The sequence below is a fragment of the Taeniopygia guttata genome, chromosome 15, assembly GCF_048771995.1.
Source record: "Taeniopygia guttata chromosome 15, bTaeGut7.mat, whole genome shotgun sequence".
Classification (NCBI taxonomy): domain Eukaryota; kingdom Metazoa; phylum Chordata; class Aves; order Passeriformes; family Estrildidae; genus Taeniopygia; species Taeniopygia guttata.
Window position 1 is genome coordinate 13710274 of NC_133040.1, and position 20849 is coordinate 13731122.

The 20849-nt window shown below is 36.1% G+C and overlaps 1 protein-coding gene across 8 annotated transcripts in view; it reads left to right on the forward strand.

Annotated features, from left to right (window-relative positions):
- SFSWAP (splicing factor SWAP) overlaps window positions 1–20544 on the forward strand; it is a 37847-nt gene extending 17303 nt beyond the window's left edge. For 4 of the 8 annotated variants that reach the window (XM_072936245.1, XM_072936248.1, XM_072936249.1 and 1 more), the window contains 7 exons: window positions 1452–1642; window positions 9255–9520; window positions 13854–13883; window positions 14578–14703; window positions 17372–17542; window positions 18149–18230; window positions 20124–20544. In XM_072936245.1, coding sequence (XP_072792346.1) covers window positions 1452–1642; window positions 9255–9520; window positions 13854–13883; window positions 14578–14703; window positions 17372–17542; window positions 18149–18230; window positions 20124–20189 — 932 coding nt within the window. In that variant the 3' untranslated portion in view covers window positions 20190–20544. Of the gene's footprint in view, window positions 1–1451; window positions 1643–9254; window positions 9521–13537; window positions 13694–13853; window positions 13884–14577; window positions 14704–17371; window positions 17543–18148; window positions 18231–20123 lie in introns of all 8 variants that reach the window. The other 4 variants (XM_030285898.4, XM_072936246.1, XM_072936247.1 and 1 more) reach the window with 4 other exon arrangements.
- The last annotated feature ends 305 nt before the right edge of the window (window positions 20545–20849 follow it).

Sequence of the window (20849 nt, forward strand, 5' to 3'; positions counted from 1 at the left end):
GTGATATCTCAGATGTTTTGAATATTTTCTGTGTCATGTTAATAAGAATCAGAATTCTGTTCCCACAATTTCCTCCTTATGTTTAAGAATGAAATCTTCATTGGTTGCTCAGACAAAATCAAACTTAGAGCACACAGGGGTGGTTGAATGCTTTGTCCTAATGCCTGATCTTTCTGAATTTTATTTTGGTTTTTCATTACAGCCTTCTAGTAAAGCACTGACTGCTTAGTTTACAGATTGCATTAACAAAGCCCAGCAGACATACCTATGTGCAATTTTCTTCACTGAACAGTGAATTGCTACAAGCTATTTTTCATTTATATAGTGCTCCCATATAGACTCATATTGCTTTGTTGGTGTTTTGTTGCTCTTATAATGCAATGCCATTAAATCTTTGTATGGGTTTTTCCTGTTACTGTGTTAATGTGCATTAGGGCAGAAGGGCATGCTGTGTGAATTTGAATGAAATGATGTTTTAAAATCCAGTTTCACCCATTCCTCCCCAAGGCTGTTTCACAGCAGTGTGCTTACTAAAGTGGATGTTCTGTCAGTATTTACCAGCTTAAAAACTCAGTAATTCTCACAACTATGAGTATGCTACAGGTATTTAGTTTTTCATTTTCAAAATGGTGTTTTTTTGCTTCTAAGTAGCAGTTGCTTTGTAAACTGTAATAGCACAAAGTGTGCTGTAGCATTACATATCTAAAACAAATACGAAGTATTTTGTACGATAATAAAAATGAAGTGTAAAACACACTTAAAAAAAGCTGTGTGTTGAAAAACCTGTGAACAAAACAATCCAGTTGCTTTGTACATATACAGAACACAACAATGAAAGTGTAAGATGAAAAACTTTACTCAAAGTAGCTGTTAGGTGCATAAGTAAATTAATTGGCTTATTCTCTTCATGTACTCACGCACAACAAAAATCTGCTGTTTGTAGCAATGATGAAACAGTTTCTGAAAATTCCTGGAGCAGCTCTTTCTAGAAACATATTAACATATATTTGAATAGGGCTGCAAACTGTGAAGATCACATCAGTGAAAAGAGCAAACTGGAGAGTTTGGATCACATTAAGACTAAAAAGAAAAAGCTTCTGAATTTATGGAGCTACTTTCTTTAAGTAGCTTTTATAAATAGAAAAGGACAAGTATCCTGAATAATCAGGATTGGATTTTCTTGTAATTTTAAGTTAAAAGTTTTTACTTCACCTGCACTGCTTTACATCTGCTTTACATTAAGCAAATGATGTATCTATTAATTAAGATGCTTGGAATTTCTTAATTTCAAGCTGATGTTCTTATGTCATTGAATGGCTATATTGGAAAGGCTTGCGAGTAGCTGGAGGGCCTGTTTGCTTGTTTTTGATGGGATGGGTGTTTGATTTAAGGAAGCCTGAGTTGCCCAAGCATGACTCACTCTAAACTTAATGCTTAATTGTCTTTCTTAGCAAAGCAGAAGCTAGAGGATAGATTAGCAGCTGCAGCAAGGGAGAAGCTTGCACAGGCCTCCAAAGAATCAAAGGAGAAGCAGCTACAAGCAGAACGCAAAAGGAAAGCTGCCTTGTTCTTGCAGACCCTGAAAAACCCTCTGGCAGAGGCAGAAACTGAGAAGGTTGAGGAGAATTCCTTCAATAGTGAGGTAAGCAAGAAATTTCTCTTTCCCATAAAGCTGGTAGAAAACTTACCTCTAGAATGTGACTCTGACAGTGTGTTACGAACTTGACTGAAGAAATAACAACTTTTCTAAATGGGAAGAAATTTGAATTTTAAACACTGTTAAGCTTTTTCCTTTGTCTTACATATGTCTTGCATCTGTTGTTAAAGAACTGGTAGAGAAGTAGGCTGCACAATTCCTAGGTCAGTTAGGTACAGAAAGGAAGAGGAGCTTCCATGTTTTGACTATGTACTAGTGATCCAACTGTTGGAATGCTCACCTTGCAAGAGTATTGGGATGGCTTACTTCAAGTTGTGATACGTTATATTTGATGTGTATATTGATGGTTTTGCTGTGCATTACAAATACAAATATTGTTGGGAAATAGAATCTCGGGTTCCTGGCTTTGGAATTACATTGCTTTCAGAAAAGCCAGTAAAATCACTCTTGGTTGCACAACTCAAGCAAAATGTAATCTCTGTATAGTGATGGAAAATTTCAGATATTGATTGTAACAGGTTGGCTACAAGAAAGAATGACATGGCTTTCCACTGTTCCTTTCCCTCAAAAAGAATTCAAGTACCTAGCAAGTAGTTCATTGCCCAGTTCTCGATTTTTCCAAATAAATCATGGATTAACCCTCAAAACACTTTCAAGAAAACAGTTGAAAGAGACATACCTGCAGTTTAGGTGATCCATACCAGCAGAGAGTAGCAGATAAATGAATTAAGTGTGGTCACATCCCAAAAGAGATCCTGCTTGGGTTTTTCATTGCCACTACTAACAAATTTTTCCTGACACAAGTGTTCGGTACTTCTCTTTTCACTTACATATTGAAGAGTGAATGCAAAGAGACAGTGACAATGCAAAACTCCCCACATTTGCAGTTCTGCTCTTTTTCCCAATGGAATTTGTCAAGGACACAGATATTTCTAAGCTAAGGTTCCTTTGATATTTTTCTTTAGGAGAATGCCTGAAATAACCAGTGACAGCTGACTCTTTTTCAGAAGAGCAGATGAATGTTCTCACTCTCATCTGAGCTTGCTAAAGTTCTAAGCTGAACCTTGCTAGTGAACTTCTCAACAAAAAACTACACCCTTTCCCACTTCTCAGTAAACTGACTTTCTAGAAACTTCTTTTTCGTCTTCCACAGAAGTACAGTTTCAGAGAAGGCATCTATTTTTTCTTACACAAAAAATTCCAGTGTATTTGAGAATTTTAAAATAACCACTTTCACTGTTTCTTACCAGTAGAAATGGTTTGGAGGTGCTTTCATTATTATAGGGTTTATTTAGAATTTCAGATATATATTTTAATGTTTTCTGATGTGATCTTGCTTTTTAAAGATAAAATTGGCTATTGTATTGGGAGTGCTTGTACTGTTTTAATGAACAGTCAAAAATGCCTTAATCTCTTTGGAGGTAATATTCCTGCTAAATGTGGTTTGCTTAGTGATACACTTGTATAGATACAAGTATATAGACTTTTGCAGATCAAAGCTTATTTTGAAACATAAATGTTTTTCAAGTTTGTTGTTCCATTTGCCATATTCAAAAAAGCATCAATTTCCATTCATTCCAAATAATCGGCCTTTTACTCTCCTTGCCTGTTTTTCCTATTTGTAACAGCCTATTTGAGTCAAGAAATTCTATTGAAGAAAGATGAGTGAAATAATATTGCAGACTTGTTAACCTCTGTTCTTTTTACCCTGAGAACCCAGTATGCTGCATTATGATGTCTAAATCAGCTTGTACATAAATATTTAGCACTGGTTTGGTTTTTTAAGCTTTTTCAGTAGTGTTTCAGACTTTCAGCCATGTTTCAGGTTAAAGATGCATTTAAAAATACTGATTGTAAACGTAAATAGAGATAACTACAGTGGCTGTAATAAAAAGAAAATATGTTGAAAAGTTCCGAGAGAAAGATACGTAAAATTTTGTAGCTTGGTCAATGGAACTAATTGGGGTATTTAAATCAGACAACAAAGAAAAAAAATTAAATACTTGTAATACACCAAAAACATCACTAAATGTATTTAATTTCTTGTTTTGGGGGTAGGAACATCCAATGAGGAGTCCAGGAAACAAAGACTGATATACACTGGTCAGCGTTAATGTAGTGACATGACTTTTGTAGCTTAAAATGTGTCTCAAAAATGGAGTAATGACTGAGTTTTATAATAAAGCATGAAGAGGAGTTGAGAATATCTATGGGAGATGCATTATCTCCATTACATTGCCCCACCATAATAAGTGTATAAAAAACCCAGTAATGCTATTTATGTGTACATACAGTGTACATTTTTGCTGAACACCTGTTTACCACAATGTGCAGAAATACATTAAATGCACAAAGCTTTTGTGACCTGTCTCAGATTTTCCTGATACCTTGCATTTCTTGAAAGGATCACTGGTACTGAGTGTACATTACATCTTTGAATGAAATCGATTCTGCTAACTGCAGCTAAAAGACAGTATCACAGAACAGAGCACTTCTAAACTGTTTTGGCTTCGGCTGAATCTTAAAAATAGTCAGTTCTGTGTTTTCCATAGATGAGTTATTTCTTTTATATGGCTTCCTGTTTTTCTTTAAAGTGAAATCAAGCAAGAGAAACAAAAGGCTGAAAAAGCTTGAGCCGTGAAGCAGCACAGCTTTTCACACATGGCTCCCTACCATCCTTGCATGCATTAGAACAGTACAGTTATGCATAATATTTCCTCTAACCGGTACTTGGAAAGCACGGAGCTTATCTCAGTTTGCAAAACCAATGAGCTTCCAGCAATGCCGTGGCCAGTGAAGTCTGTGCCCTTGTTCAGGACGTGGACGAACAGTAAGAGGATGATGTTTCCCTTCTTGTATTTACATGTATAATTCATATAGACTCTTGGTCTTGGTGCACATAGACTTTGTATAGACTCTTTGGCACATCTGTCAGTGTCACTGAGAAGTTGCCTTCATTCTGCAATGAATGTAGGTTCTTTGTCCTCAAACAGCAAACAACTGCAGTTCTTCCATGCTGAGCTGAAATATGCCAGGTTATGCCTTTTTTACTTTAGAGCAAATAAAGTAAGGTGTTTCATCATCTGAAATGCAAATCTCATTCCAAAATTATTTAACTTAATTCAAATTTTAAGCAATAAGATTGTATATGCTCAGTAGTGCAACTTGGCATGTTTTATTCTGCATGTTCAAATGTCATAATTTATTCTATGTCAGCAATGTTTTAGTGTTGATAGTACTTTGATAGCCATGTAAAAAGCCAGTTGGTTATACCCTAACTGTTACCTGTATAAGCCTTAGTATCTGATTTAAAAAGAAGAGAAATCCACAGTCATCATGTTGCAAAATCAGACCAGCACATGATTTGAAAGTGATGCTGTTTTAACGGCTTGTCCCAAATGTCATCTGCTGTTAGGCCTCTGAATATACAGGTTCTGTGGCACACAGCAAAGACTTTCCTTCTTTTGGCTCTTTCACCTTCCCCAGTTTTGAAGCCCTGTTTTATAATTTGATTCTTTAGATGACTCGTCCTTACTTTTGTCCTGTATGTAACAATTATTTCTTTCTTGTGGAAAGTAATCTTATTTACGAGTGAAATAGAAGTGCGCCGTGTTTTAAAATTGAGATGCTCTTCTAGTTTTGTCAAGCATAACAGGGTTATCAACAGCTGTAGATAGTGTATGTCTTTCACACTGCTGTAGTTTATCCTACTTTTTTAGCAACGGACTGTAGATATTCCTGCATGCCTTTTTGGAATAATAATAATGTATAACATAATTTTATGTTTGTGTATTTTTTTGTTAATTTTTGAGCAAAATGTAATTGTCTAATAAACCATCCTGTAAGTATATAAAAAAAATTCTTTAGAATATTTTGGAGGCATTCACTTCTTTCTTTACTTTTTTTTGCAGGCTATAGGTATCTACATCTTCTGATTAGCATGGGAGGGGGAGTTGGGCTTGCTTGTAAATTTATCTGTCCTTTTGAAAAAGCAAGATAAAGGAAAAACATAAATGTCACATACTAATGTGGCATTTATGGGGTAGATAACTTGCTAGCATTTGGAACTTTTTTATTGAAATAACCCTACTACCAAAAACTATATGGGAGTTGTAATTCCTTATAGCATAAATAGTTAAGTCATTATTAAAAAGGGCAAAAAAGGTAAATATAAGGAACTGCCATTTTAATTAAGATAATCGAGGAGGTAAGAATATTTATGTGTTGATTTTTAGTTTTCAAAGTCCTCAAAATAAAAAGCCATATTGATCCACACAGCAAACAGATTCACAGTCACTAATTTCTTTGGAGCTGGCCCTGTCAAAACTTTCTCTGTTTTTGAAGACCTTGCCATGGTCAGTGTACTGTTAATAGCTGTTTCTTACTGCAGCAGAGTAACCCTGATAAAACTGTTGAGTCTTTGAGTTCCTACAGAGCAAATTCTGTAGGAGCTTATTCTATAGGAAATACTTCTATTTCTCCAAATTATTATTTTGGGCCAGTTTATGAATACTAGGACTGACAAACTTCTAAATAGAAGTAACAGCTTGCTTTGTTCCACAGATCAATGAATACACAAATATTACACTTCCAGTGCTGGTAGACAGCTGCTTATTAATTCTCAGTCAGGGAATACTTCACTATAAGCTTTGAGGAAACTGGAGTAAAAAAGATACCCTGGTAGAAAAGAATCTGGAGTATTTTTGGATTTTAGTGAACTGAAGGAATTGTTGATTAGCTCTTTACAGTTCTAACATTCTTCACTCTTTGCAGTTTTGATGTAACATAGGATTCCAATTGCTGTAAAAGAAATCTAAGCTGTTTGTATTGGTAATATCCTTGCTAGTTGATTTTGTTTGAGCCAGACACAATGCTAGGGTTTTGTTCTGTTGCAATAAGCACCTTCTGGTTAATTTCAAATTTTGACTTTATGTATTGATTAAGTAGTGTAACCCCAGAGTAACTAATATGTGTTCTGGGCTTATGAATACTGCAAATATGCAAATGCACTGAAGTATTTATTCTGTTCTCATATGACTATAAATTCTCCCTATTTACAGAACTCTTTCCTAATCCATTCCTGCTAAACAAGAGTTGTCAAATCATGTTTTGGCATTACTTTCGCCAGATTTGCTTCAATCATGCAAATAAAATGCTGAAGAACAGCTCTGCCAGAGAATTTGTCTGACAGTGTAGCATTTAGTAAAGGCCAAAAAAACCCCATGCTGTTTAGCAGGCCAAAAAGACAGACAAAGAAGCGAGATTCAGTGAATGCTATCTGAATGTTTGCAGTTTAACTTCTTAGCAGAGCTGTCAGACAATGTAAATCTCTCATCCCTTGAGATGTGTAATAAATTTCATCAGGTAACAGGTTTGTTTCCATGCTTTCCGAAACTGTTCGGCTGGCCTGCATATTGGTAGAACCAGTTAAAGCAGAATGCTTTGTAATCTCACAGTTCTGTGCTTATTGTGGGGTTTTTTTATTTTATTTTATTGGTTTTATTCTTTTCTGCATTCATGTCTCCAATTTCAGTTCCCATTACCTTATTTTCCAAGACAGTTTATTTGTTTCCAAGTATTTATACACCTAGAAATTTTATTTGTGGCCTAGCAGTTTGCTGACTGCTTTCCCTGAGCTCCGTGTTTTTCTCTGGTGGTGAATCAAGTCATTTTGCTGGTGCTGTTTTTCTTAAAGGCAGCTGGAGTTGCCACTGAGGGAAGTGGCCCATTTGTTTCAGGTGATTGTTATAAGAATGTGATGCCTGTTACCAGAGCATCTGGGCACAGTGGTGGGTTGGGTGAGTGACTTCTCCATGTGTGTTACCTGTTGTATTTCACTGAAGAACCTGCATATTTCATCCAGGGGGTAGCTAAAGTTACTTCTGTGTTGCTCTCCAGATGTGATTCATCAGTTGCCTGAAACAGTGATGTTCCAATCCATCAGGCAGCCAGCCTGCATCTGTGCTTGCCAGAGAACTGGACAGCACTATCACTCCTTAGTGTCAGCTTCCTGAAAGTCAAGGAGAGTCTAGTGTCAGCAGTGGATGCTTTTAGTGGGAACATAGTTGGGCTTAGCATTGTGTGGATCTTTGTTCAGGTAGCTGAGAAAATCTCTACATGTGAGATAAAAGTAAATGTGTCATTCATTTACTAACTTCTTTCTTGGGAGTGATAGAGCTTGTGTTTTATGTGGCCAAATGAACCTGAGCAGTAAAAACCATTGGGTTTTTCTCCTCTCTCATTTTCCTCTTAACACTACTTTGCCTACAGCTTTTTAATCTGAAGCTACTAGAGGTGTCTGCTTCAAGGCAGACTGGGCTATTCTGTATTCAGTAGTGTTCTAAGCCAAGGCTCAGGTACTGTTTCAAGAGGTGAAGAATGTTGTCAAAGGAACGAAAGTCAGCTCTGGTGGCCTCTTAGGAAGCTGGAGATGAGGTATCTGTGAAATGTCTGCAGTTACACATGGTGTTTGTGAAGTTGGAAATAGGCCTCTGGTAAACTAGTCACTCAAATGATCAAAATGTTTATAATCTTTGAAGCAAGCTACTTTAGTACTGCTTTGTTGCTGGTTTTGTAAATATTGTGATAGTAGTTATCAGTTAAAGCATGAAAAAGTGTTATGTCTCTAACTTGAAACAGAGCTGACTTTTTGATTATTCAAATGCGATTGTTCAGTTTCTGCCTTTATGTATTCATGGTAGGAGAAGGGTAAAAAGAAAAAAAGTCACCTGTTTCTAATTTGGTTATTTCAGGTTTTAATGTATTACTTTTTATTCCAGTCATGGTAAGTATCCTTCTATCAAATAGTGAAACTCAGATGAGGTGGAGGGGAGATTATGACAAGGAAACTGATGTCTCCAGTTGCCTTGAAATGGCAGATGGAGGAATGACAGGCTTTGAAATGAGGAGCATATCTATGGTGCCTGACTTGAGTTGTTCTAAAGAAGGCATTGAGCAGATTCTCTGGGGTTCAAGCTAATAATTTGAAAATGTTGGGGTATGATTTTGCTTAATCTCCTTCAGCTGGAATTACTCACTGAACATTAACTGTGCATGGACCTGTTCTATCTTTGAGATTGAGAAGATCACAAAATGTATTAAACCTTTACATTTAAAACATTTATTTTGAAAAGTTCAGACACACTTTCTATCAGCACTAGTTCATTTTGCTGTTTTTCTTGAAGCTGTAATCCAGACAGCACAGTTCATGGAGGAAAGTGACACTAAAACTTAGCTTTGAATGTCAGTAGTTCCTGATTGTATTTCCAGGTTTATCCTGTTTTAAGTAAAACATGTAAATATATTAAAAGATACCTGATAGTACCCATTCTTTTAGAACACATTTCCTCTAAAAACTAAAGATGAAAACTTCAGAACTATGTCCTGGTTAAGCTGACTGTCTTAGTATGCATATACCAACTTGCATGTGTATCTCTAAGGAACTGTACAGGCCTCCATTAAATTTTACTGGATGCATGTGTTTGAAGATGTCAGCCTTACTTACATAATTACACTTTACATAATCCTAATGCAGCACTAACTAACTGTGCCTAACTTTGGAAACTGATCATTGTTCTTTGTTAATGTTTGATTTCAGAGTGTCAGTAGTATACCATGTCCTGTGACTGCAGTCAGAACTTTACCCACCTTAGAAGTTAAACAAGCAGAAAGGCCTTCAAGCAGAAGCAGAGATCCTCCTAGGGATGAAGAAAAGGAAAAGAAAAGGAAAAAACACAAGAAAAGATCTCGGTCAAGATCTCGATCACCGTTCAAGTATCATTCATCATCTAAGTCCAGGTCTAGATCACATTCAAAAGCAAAACACTCGCTTCCCACTGCCTATAGGACTGTCAGGCATTCAAGGTGGGTTTGGAAACCAAACATATTCTTTAGCATTCTGTGTGGGTTAACATGTAAAACATCTTTACACTTCTTCCATTACATGGGTGTTTTTATACCCATTGCAAAGGTCACAGTCACCTTGAAGGCAGTATGTGGCATGTAGGGATCAAATGTGGCAGGTCTTTTGAAAATCATTTTAGTGAAATAATGAATCATTAATTTCTAATTACATAGTCCAAAACTTTTACCAGTAAATGCTTTTTCCTGATCTTCTTTGAAACACCTGGTGATAATACATAGGAATGTGATGATAGCAGGAAGAGAGCTTGCTAATAAATCTGTGGTTGTTACTGGAGCAAAGTAACTTGGACAATATTCAGATAAGTACTAGGTGATTGAGCAGCAAAGCTCAGAAGAAAGCAAAGCAGTTGAGTGATGAGTGAAAAAGTATGATGGAAAGAGATGGCAGGAATCCAAAAAGAGTGAAAACAGAGGTGAAAGAGAGGTACTGCAGAAGAATGTAGCCCAGTGCTGGTAACTCTGTACTTAATCATTAATGAGATTAAATGCACAATGCTAATTATCCAGCTGTAAGATGATGTATATTGTGTTTTACTGATACTGTTAATACCATCAAAGATATTTGGGTCTAGGCAACTTCAAAGTTTACTGCTGTAAAATTTGTCATATCTGAATGCTCTACTCAGTGAAGTTACTGGGGTCAGTAGGAAGGGCTTTGAGGGTACATTCTGTGGATCAGGGTACAGAACAGTGTAGCTACTTAGGTAGCTTGTAGTTCAAGCAAATGGCATACAAATACTGCCATAGCTGTATAAGTATGTGATGCATATGAAACCATACAGTACTTCTTTGTGTCTCTGTCTACAGCTCATGCCTGAAAAAAGCTGCTAGCCCCTGATGACAGTGTGCCAAAACTTTTTAGTTTTCTTGTGCCTTTTTGTGTATTGAAGTGTTGTTAACACTCCTGCTAGTGTAATTATGTTACAACTTATGGGTTTATACTTGATTTTTGAGTTTCAGAATAATACTTTGCTGCAGAAATCTGTGCTATTCACAGATGCCAGGAATTAAATGAGCACAACTTGGACTGAAACGATCAGTCTGACTTGCTGCTTATTTGACTGCCTTTGAGAGTAAGTTGTCATGACATGCTGTGTCCTAACCAAAAGTTACCAAGAATAGGTAATCTACAGGAGCTAATCTGTGTTTGCTGTCTTGAGTTTGCCTCCTGGCAAAAATCAAATGACAAGCACATAACAGCATGAAAATCGTGAATCGCCACAACACTGATTAAATCTGGTTAGATATTTCCTTGATGCACTGTTGAAGTCTAAAATCTTAGAAGTCAAATAAGCTTGGTGCTGGCTGGCTGAATTTTAAAATTATGCAGAAAAACAGAAGCAGATTTTGCACTGAAAACATTTTGCATATTTTAACTTCACAAAAGTTAGAGCTGGATAGGAAAGGCGTTTATAGAAGAAATGGTGATGATTGAAGGTCTGCTTTAATGAAGGTGTTTGCTATGCTTTAACATACTGTATTTCCGAAGTTAGAGTTGTTGCTCCTGAAACAGAAAAGTTGTAGAATAATCAAGAGCAAGAGGCTTGTTCATAACCCTGTCAGATACTGATGTGTTTTGATTTTCAAATGTTTAGGCAAAAATAGGACCTTGTCTTAGTAATTTCCAAAAAAGGCAACTGTTAGAAGATATTACTGGGTTTTGTCTTTTTTTTTTATTATTATTTATTTTTATTTTAGTGTTGGTTTAGATAAAATAATTTCAATGCACTGTGTTGCTTCATTCAAAGCTCAGCATGTTTCACATATCTTTGCTCATCAGTTTGCCCTAGAACAGTATTCTTCAGCTTCACCTAGAACAGTTTTTTTTTCCTAGCTTCCCAAAGCACTGGATATTACAGCTTTCAGCTGTTCAGTTATGTATGTTTCAGCATTCAGTTACGTAAAGAGCCATACTCTCCAGAATAAAGTGTAAACTGTTTCTGGATGTTAATGTGTTCATCTTGTATTAAGTGGATGGCACTTAGAGACAGTCATTACTGTCTGGACAGTGATGCTAAATTACTTCAGAACAGCCCTATTTTGAGTATCTGTGCGGTATTTGAATCCCCCAGTCTAATGATTTATTGTTGCCTTATTTTAATCTGTTCAAAATGTAAATGAAAAATCACCTTTATCATATAACTTATTGTGACAAGTTAATGGGGAATAAAATGTGGGAAGTGTAGGTAAACATCAAAATTTGCAATAACGTTCTTTCCTCTTTATTCAAGGAATGCTCAGGATACTTTGTAAGCTCTTCCTTTTTGGTTTATCATCTTATTCTTTTTTTCCAAAATGCATATTGTGCTTAGAAATCCCGCAAATGAACTTTGCAGTATACTTCTCTGTATACCATTTTACATCACTTGCTTATGATTTATTTTTGCATTGTTAGAGGTTTAGAGGCTCTGCTGCGTTTAAGAGTAGTCTTTGGGGATAAGATACAATTTTGAAACTGTTGCATTTTTTATCTTTTCTTATGCATCTTCAGCAGTAATAAAGTTGAAAAATTCTCTTCGAATAACATGAAATTGATTTGGAGCATGTTTTGCATATTCATTTCTCTTGCTAACAGCCAAACATATTTTACAAAAACAAGTTTAAAAAATCATAGCTATATAGAGAACCCAGATAATACTGGCTTAATTGTGGTTTGTGGTGTGCTAACAGCAATTCTATGTATAAATGCTCGTTATTTTCTGGAGCAAAATTAGTCCTGTAAAGCTCCTGGTATCATGCAATTTTAATTCTAGACCTAGACGACAGTTTAAACAGGCCATGTACACAGTAAACAGTGTCCCAGAGTTCTGTAAGGTCCTGACCTGTCATTCCCAGAGAGGTAATAAGTTATTACAAGTAAGTACTTGGTATCAAAGATGGGGCACATTTATTTAATCTGTCTTGGAGAAAAAATTGTTGGTACCTTAGTAGTAAATGTGGTAAATACTGAACCACTGTTTTTATTTCTGATGGACTTTAAAGCACTGCTAAAGAATTGGGTCTGAGTTTTGAGTTGGGTGTGTTGAGCTGTTTCTGACAGTAATGCTGGGTGGGCAGTGGGCTCTTCCATCTCACCTGTGTAACTGTAAAGAACAGTGATGTTCTCCTCAATCTGTGTTTCCTACCCATAGATAAATCTACTAGTTTGTGAGTGTGAGAGGAGATGCACTTGTTATATACCAAATGATTTAGTGATTTGATTGCATGAAATTTGGATGTTCATTTTGACCCAGAGATGGAAAATCTAAGCTTCTTTTCAGTATTGCTGCTTTACTGTATACTGTTTAGTAATAGAATAGTACTAAGGCACATAATATATCCAGTTAATGAATTATTAGCAGTAATTAGTTGTATATTTTATTAACAGGTTACTTTGCAGTAAGTTTGGATAGGGTGCACCTGTGTGGAAGTTTGTGTGTGACTTTTTGCCCTCCGTATGAGGAATTCAGTAGGCTTGGAAGTAGCTGTTGTTTGTTAAAGAAGATTGTTTGGTCTTGGGGCTTTTTTCTCCTACAAAAGTGATTTTCTTATTGCTGAGGCAGTGTCTAATCACATAATTTTAATTTCTGTTTTGTAATGAGACATGCATAAGTCTTCTTCTAACCATAAGTCATAGAGGAATGAAGTGCCTTCTGGAATCACAGTCTAATGAAAGTTGAAATTTGCATATTGCAGTAAAACTGGTTAGCTGTTTTCTAATTGTTTGAAGCAAATGACCAAAGTTCTTAATATTTGGTGATTGGAAGAATGCTGTAGAACCACAAATGTCAGTTCATAAAAATAAAGCTAATGTCTTTTCCTTTCTGATTGTTTGGACTTTTTTTAGGCTGGTCCATACAGGCGTGTTTCACTAAGGTTCAGCTTTTGGTTAAGGGACTAAGGCTTTTCAGGATTCTAGTTAATACCAAAACTAGGACATTTTAGGCTGGATGTGAAGTGTGTGCCTGCACATCACAGACTCACAGCATCCACAGCGACACTGAGCATGGAGCCGAGTCTGAGCAGCTCATCAGTGGCAGCAGCAACAGAGTGGAAAAATTATCAGGCAACTTGGGCAATGAAAAGATTTGACTGCTGGAGCTCTTTTGAGGGAAATCCCGGTAAAATGTCAAGGTGTCTGACTGAACCCAGGTTTTATAATCTGTTGGTTTTTTCCTTTTTTCTAATCCTTTTGAATGGCTTGGTAAAGGTCAGATTTTATAAGTGTCAAAGCAGCTAATTTGCAACAGCTATTTGCCATTGTGATAATTTCAGTTGGGCTTTTTTGTTGTAGGTGTAACAGAAATGGCTCAGGACTTTGTAGGTGTGTATATATTATCTATATTGTGTGAAACTGAAGATCTCTGGTCTTAACTGGGCATGCTTTCTATTTTCCCTTCTTGATCTCCTTCTCACTTTTCTATGAAAAATATTTCAAGTCAAAGTGCTAGTGCCAAACAACACTGATAATGGGTTGTTGGTCACTTGCACTGGTGAAAATACTGGCTGTGCTAGGATTGTTCTGCAGCATCCAGGACATTTCCTGGACTTGTCAGTGTTAGACAGGCACTGCATCAAGAATGTGCATTTATCTCTGTGAGACATCCGTTCTAAAAGCACACCACTAATTTAAGAAGACAAGGTCAGGCCTGCCAATCCCAGGCTTTGTGCAAATTGGATTTCTGCATGCTGATTTTAGTAAACTATGTTGCCACAAAAGATGGCTGGACTAAAATAAAAGTTTTCCATCAAATAATACAGAAGTTATCACAGCAGACAAGACCAAAAAATAATTCCTTTTTTTAGTCCCCTATTGGGAGTGAAAAGCAATGGATAACTTCATCTCAAATGTCTTGGATAGGCAAGAAATTTTTATGTAGCTGACAAGTCTTGGAGCCTAAATGCACCATGTTGGTATAAAATAGGTATTTGCATTTGGTGAAGCACAATTCCACTGAATTTAAAGTTTTGAAATAAGTAACAAAAAGCAAACTTTTGAATGTTTTTTCTCTCCTAAGGTCACGATCAAGGTCACCCCGGAGAAGGGCTCACACACCAGAACGGCAGAGAGATGAGAGAAGCGTTCCCACAGCGTATCGCATCAGCAATAGCCCTGGGAACAGCAGGAAACGGCCCCACTCCAAGTAAGGGCTCCTGGTGCTGGACAGTGGGGTCTTGGCTTTCTAACAGCCTGATGTCATGTAGACTCCTTAGCTAGAACTTAACCTTCATATGTTCTGAAGATTTATTTTGATAGAAAAATACTTTTTTGGGAAAAAAAAAGTTAGTGGATGCACATGTTCTTCTTTGAACAACAGCTGTACAGTCAAATTGGTGGGTGTGAATACACTGCTGTTTGCTGGCCATGAGAATTCAGATTTCACTGAGTTTCGTATTTCCCTCTTATTGGGTCATTTTCTCATGCTGTGATTGTGCAAGCTGTATGACCTCTGCAAAGGTCATAGCATAATTGTGATGTCAACTTTCTTGACGTCACATCATATCTGCATAAGGACATGTCTGATTTAGCAGTTACTTTGCAGTTATTTTACGAGCAGATTGGAATGTGAAGTATGAATTGGTGTCGATTTGAGAGCACCCTGCATACAGTTGCTCTTAAACTTGTAATCAAAATGGCATTTAGTCTTCATCTTCTTTCTCTATATGTCTTGTGGAATAAGAAAGAAAGAGATGGCTTTCAGCTTCATTTAAAAAACTCTCTAATTTCTTATGACGACTTAACATCTCTTGATAGCCTGTAATTAATTGATGTGTGGTAGGTATAATTGAGAACTTCCTAAGTATACTTCAACTGATTTAGTTTTTAACATTCATCAAATGAAGATAATAGAGGCTCCTGTGGAATTCACGCAAGTTTGTTTAAGTGGAAAATATGGAAGCTTAAAATACTTGTTTCCTATAAACACACAAAATAATAGTTTTTCACATCTCCATGCTGTTTTGAATGCTGTGTTGGTGTGTCTGCTGCTTGACCATTCAGCGTTTTAAACTATAAAGTATTTTTTTAATTTTGCTACTCCAAGTTGTAAATTATAATGGTAATTGTGAAATAAACTACATTCCTCTGTGAATAATATTGCTTATGTAGGTCAAAGTTTTAAACCTCTGTTAGGCCTCAAACAGGAAACCAGAAAGTGGCACAATAAGATACGGCAGTAATCAGACTGAAGGAGTATTGTAGTTAAACACAGATAAGGGTATTTTGCACCTCTGATTACAGAAGTTAAATCAGAAACTGTTTCAGCCCTGACATGTTAAATTTTCAAGTGAAAATGTGATGGACCACCTTCCATATTCAATTATGGAAGAGATTCTTCATCATTTAGCTGTTCTATTTGTGCATCATAATCTGAGATGAAAAACACTGAAAAAGCTTACAGTAAAATACTTTTCTTGCATGACAAATGTTTGCCAAGATTTTCAAGATCCAAATATGAGATCTGTTCGCAGCTTGGTTGCATGATGATGTTTTAAGAACCTAAGCAATTAAAGCACGTAGCTAGTCAAGGAATAACTGATGTTGTAGCTGATGGTTTTGTGTAATCATGAAAATGTTAGAGGCTGTGGGGTTTTCTGTCTGCCACTTAATGATTTTTATTCAAGAAAACTGTAAGGAGGTTTTGCAATTTTAAGTATTGAGTGTTTTCTTTATATAAAATATAATATATCTCTATATTAAAAAGTGGGGTAAATTCTAAACTTCAGTTGCACACTGTTTATATGGAAATTCAATGCATTATGATATAGCACCTTTTAAAGTAGAAATTTCCCATGAAAAATCAAAGTAAGGGAATGAAAAATGTGATATTTAAAAGGTAGCTAAAAGTTTTGGTGTTTTAAGATGTTCTAGAAGATTCAAGAACATTCTTCTGAATAGACTTCTAGGAATGCATACTACAGAGAGATGCTTACAGTGAGATACTGCCTACCTCTAATTAAGGCATTACTCTACTTATTCTAATTAAGTAGAATTAAGTAATTAGTAATATCAATACTAGTATGTAAATCATACAGACATAAGTTCATAGCCAGGTAAAAAGATTTGATAGTTTCATCTGTAATATATTACTAATTTAATTATCTTTGAGCTCAATATTGCCTATGAGGTGACTGTCTCTGTTCCCTTCTGTCAGTAATGAAAACATTCCTTTGTTTCAGCTTTCATGCTGACAAACATTCGTGGATCTAATTTCCAGGTCTCAAAACAGTTTGCACTTAGGCACACTGTTAGGTCCGGATTAGTCTGAGTGCAATACAGCAGCTCATTTAAAATTCTGATCCTGTGTTTTGTTGCGTTGCAGGTTGGATCACAAGGAAATGGGCTTTTTTTGTTGTTTTAAAAACCAAAGAAACAGCGGATTTGCCTTGTAGATATTTTACATAGCCATAATTCCATGTTTTGTTTATTTTATGAGCTAGGAAAATTGTAAGGGATATAAATTCTTATATTTCTTATTGCATCTTTAGTGTCTGGTGTTGTTTGGGATGGAACTTCCCTCTAGCAAAATTATTCTGCAAATCGCCAATGAAAGCTTTTTGTTGTAGTCCTGCGTTCCAAGTGAGAACCTCAGGAGCCAGTACTTGCCTAATGTAGCACATTAAAAAGAGCTTCTGAGAAAGTATTTTGTACAACCATAAACATGCGGTATTGGGTAAGACTAATGCTTGCTGAGTGCAAGAGAAACATCCTGTGGAAGAGGGTACATAAGCTTTCAGAAGTGTGCAAAGCAATTTCAGCTTAGCTAGTGTAATATTGCTTTAAATAGTCAATAAAATATTTTCTCCTCACAGAAGTCCCCATGAAAAGAAGAAGAAGCGGCGGTCTAGATCACGTACTAAATCCAGAGCTAGATCTCCTTCACCATCCATGTCACCAGGCAAACCATCCACACACAAAAATTCTGTACATTCAACTAGTGTCTCTCCTGTGGAGAGCAGGGAATCCAGCCAGGAACGCTCCAGGTACTGTGCTCTTTTACTGTCTTACTGCAGTGCTGCTGCCTCTGGACAGACCTGTCAGGGTGTCTGTGACCAGAGTTGTGGGCTGAGGAGCTCTGTGTGTGTGCAATGTGTGCTTATCAAGAGTCACTGGGAGCACAGCACTACCTGCATCAGTCTGATGAACATGTTGGATCTCTTTTGCTTTGTGCAGTAAGTATCTCAGCCTTACAGGAATACTGTAAGGTTGAGATATTCTGCAAGATATTCCTGTTGAAGGAATTAAGGTTGAAAATTCTGCAACCTATTTCTAAGTTGGAAATTGGAAGCTTTCATGGAATGGGACAACTCTGAAGTAGAATTTTAATAGAGTGGTTTGAATTATACCGTATGTCAAGATTCATGATTAAATTATTTCTAGAATAGGCCTGTTAAAAATTCTCAGGCTGCTGTTCAGATTTGTCTGAGCAGTTGCACAAGTGATTTTTCTGACTCTGACTTACATCCTCTAGTTGACTGAGAGAACTGTTGGCTAACAGAGGAGAGACATGTACAATAAAACCCAAATCAAGATGGTGAGTGAAATGCATTTTCAAACTTTTACTCTAAATTTCTGATTTTATTTTTTAGGGGAGTTTCTCAGGAAAAAGATGGTCAAATCTCTTCAGCGATTGTGTCGTCAGTGCAGAGTAAAATCACTCAGGTACAAACAGTTGAGTTGCCTAATTAAATATGTTCAACATACTGTTTTCTTCTCTTACCACCTTGGGCAATTCTGAACTTCGCTTATGATGTAGAGACACATTGTCTTTCTTAATCTATTCACTTATGGGAACAACAGTTTTGTTGCTTCTCTAGGTGCTGTCCTTTAAATTTTAATCAAGCCTCTAAAGACCAAGCTAAATTCATTAGACTGCAGTTGTATCCACTGTAAAGATGTTAAAGTCCATGTTTTGCTGCAATAGTCCCTTTATCAACAGCCCATCTTACCATGTAGAGCTCTTAACAAGTTTCATTTTGTTCATTCAACAAGAAATATTTTTTTCAGTTGGATAAGCCAACTTTAAAGGAAAAATTGTCTTAATTATGCTTTGAAAAATTTACAGTAGAAAATAAGAGCTTCTTTTTATATTCTGATAGTTTTTCAGTGGATGAGTTATTCTTTCAGGAAATAAATATTGTTCAAAAATTTGGAAATACTGATAGTTGGAAATTAATACTATTGGTCTAGTACCTTATGTTCAAAATTTGATCCATTTCTTATGACAAACCCTAAACAAGATTATTCAGGAAAAATAGCAAGTATAGGCAGCAGAGAAAGAAAAAGGAGTGTTAATCCCACAGCACTTCTTAGGCTACCAAACAAATGCATGGGGAATTCCTGGTATGAGAAATGAGATACAAACTACAGCATGATCTTCAGAGAGAGTAAACATCCTGCCCTTCAAACATACATACCCTTCAAAGGTCATTGGTTTATGCATTTTTTGGGTTAACTGTTGCTTATGGTATAGCGTTTCCTAGTTTAATATTAGACTGCTTGTTTGAAGTACAGTTGTAAGAGAAGGAATGATTACTATATCGAAATACAGTTCTTGGTTGCTATTTGCAAAAAGTAAAAAGTAGGAATGAAACTTAGATGAATCTGCAAGACATTTCCCAATACAGATGAGTTTAGCATCTCTTTATCATTAAAGGCTCCAAAAAATGGAATTCAAATAATTATTAGATTGTTGTGCTGCCATTGTCCTGGCTGACCCTAACCAAATCAGTATTTTTTCTCATTCAGAGCCTTCCATCTGTTAAAGCATAAGGAATAATGATGCTAAATTCCCCTCTGGTGTGTTTTGAGAAGTTTAGATGCAAAATGCTTTAAAAGCACTAAGGAATTTATTTATGTTGCATTTGTGAACAAATGTTTAAGTAACTGATTTGTTAGTGATACAAACTTTTTTATTTTAACATCATTTTTTGCAACCCAGTTATTCAATGCTGTTTACATGAAATTTCATTTCTTTTTGTAAAGCTGTTCCAATCGGATGCTCAGATAAGACTGAGAGTCTGTTTGGTTTCACAGTCACTCTGTCATATAAGAAAATGCCTCTGCTGTGTAAATTTTTGGTTCAGATTTACAAAGCAAGAAAAAACCTTTCTGTTTTAGGGAAATTGTTACATTCTTTTCTTACCAGCTGTCTCTCCTTTTTCTCTTTCTCTTTTCTTTTTTCACATTTTAAACCTCCAGTGGTTAGTAATTGTGTGTTCATTACAGGGTTTCTTTGAAGATAGGGTCATAGTTTTTCCATTTCAATAGATGTGATTTCTGTGCTTTGTTGTATAGAAATTGCTTGAAATATTTATGCAGAGCCCTTTGTTGCATTTTGGCAAAACCAGAATTCTGTTGCTGTCATAGGAACTTTCTCCAAATCATTTCACTCATTTAGCCTAGGAGCTAAACATTGGATGGTAAACATTTGATGGTCATGACTACAAGAATCCCACATCCTGGAATACATACTAACTCTTTCACATGGATTTTTGCAGTCATGTGATTTAGGTCTGTTCAAAGCTCAGGCATGTCTGGTCATTTTCCTTTTATTTTCTACAGGATCTTATGGCCAAAGTGAGAGCAATGCTTGCAGCTTCCAAAAACATCCAAACCAGTGCCTCCTGAGACCTGTTGGAACTGACCAGCAAGAAATTGTGTGAAAAGGACAATAGGAAAAGAACTGCCTCATCTCAAATGTACAGCTGAGCTTGGCTCACTTGGTTCACAACTCGCTTAATTTACCAGAACTCAACAAGCTAAAATCTATCCTTCTGTACAGAAGCATCTCCTTGAAATTTCATTAAATTTTTTCAGCCAGAATATCTTTGAAAAGTTTTTGGGTTTTGTAAATTGATTTTTTTGACTAATTCTTCAATAACATTTTATGATCAGCAGTCTGTATGTGTATATTTGTAAATACTATGTTTCTGTGAAAAGTATTACACAATAATAAAGAAGGAAACATCTTTCATTAGCTAAAGTTTTTGTGGAATCTTTAATTGTTTGCAGTTGGGTTTTGTTACAAATTAATTTGGTTTTGTTTATTATATTCTGCTTTTTAATTTGACAACAGTCTCACCTGCTGACCACCTTAAGCTGAGAAATTCTGTTTCTCTTTCTTCATGCACAGGATGATCTTAGAAAAATGCTTGTTTACTTGGATGTCAGTAGTAGACTAACGGTAAATTATTTCAATAGAATGACACAGATAATCCCAGTGCAAAAATCTTCTTGTTCAAAGTAAGGGGAGGAGAAACAGTATTGATATAATTTAAACTTTCAGTA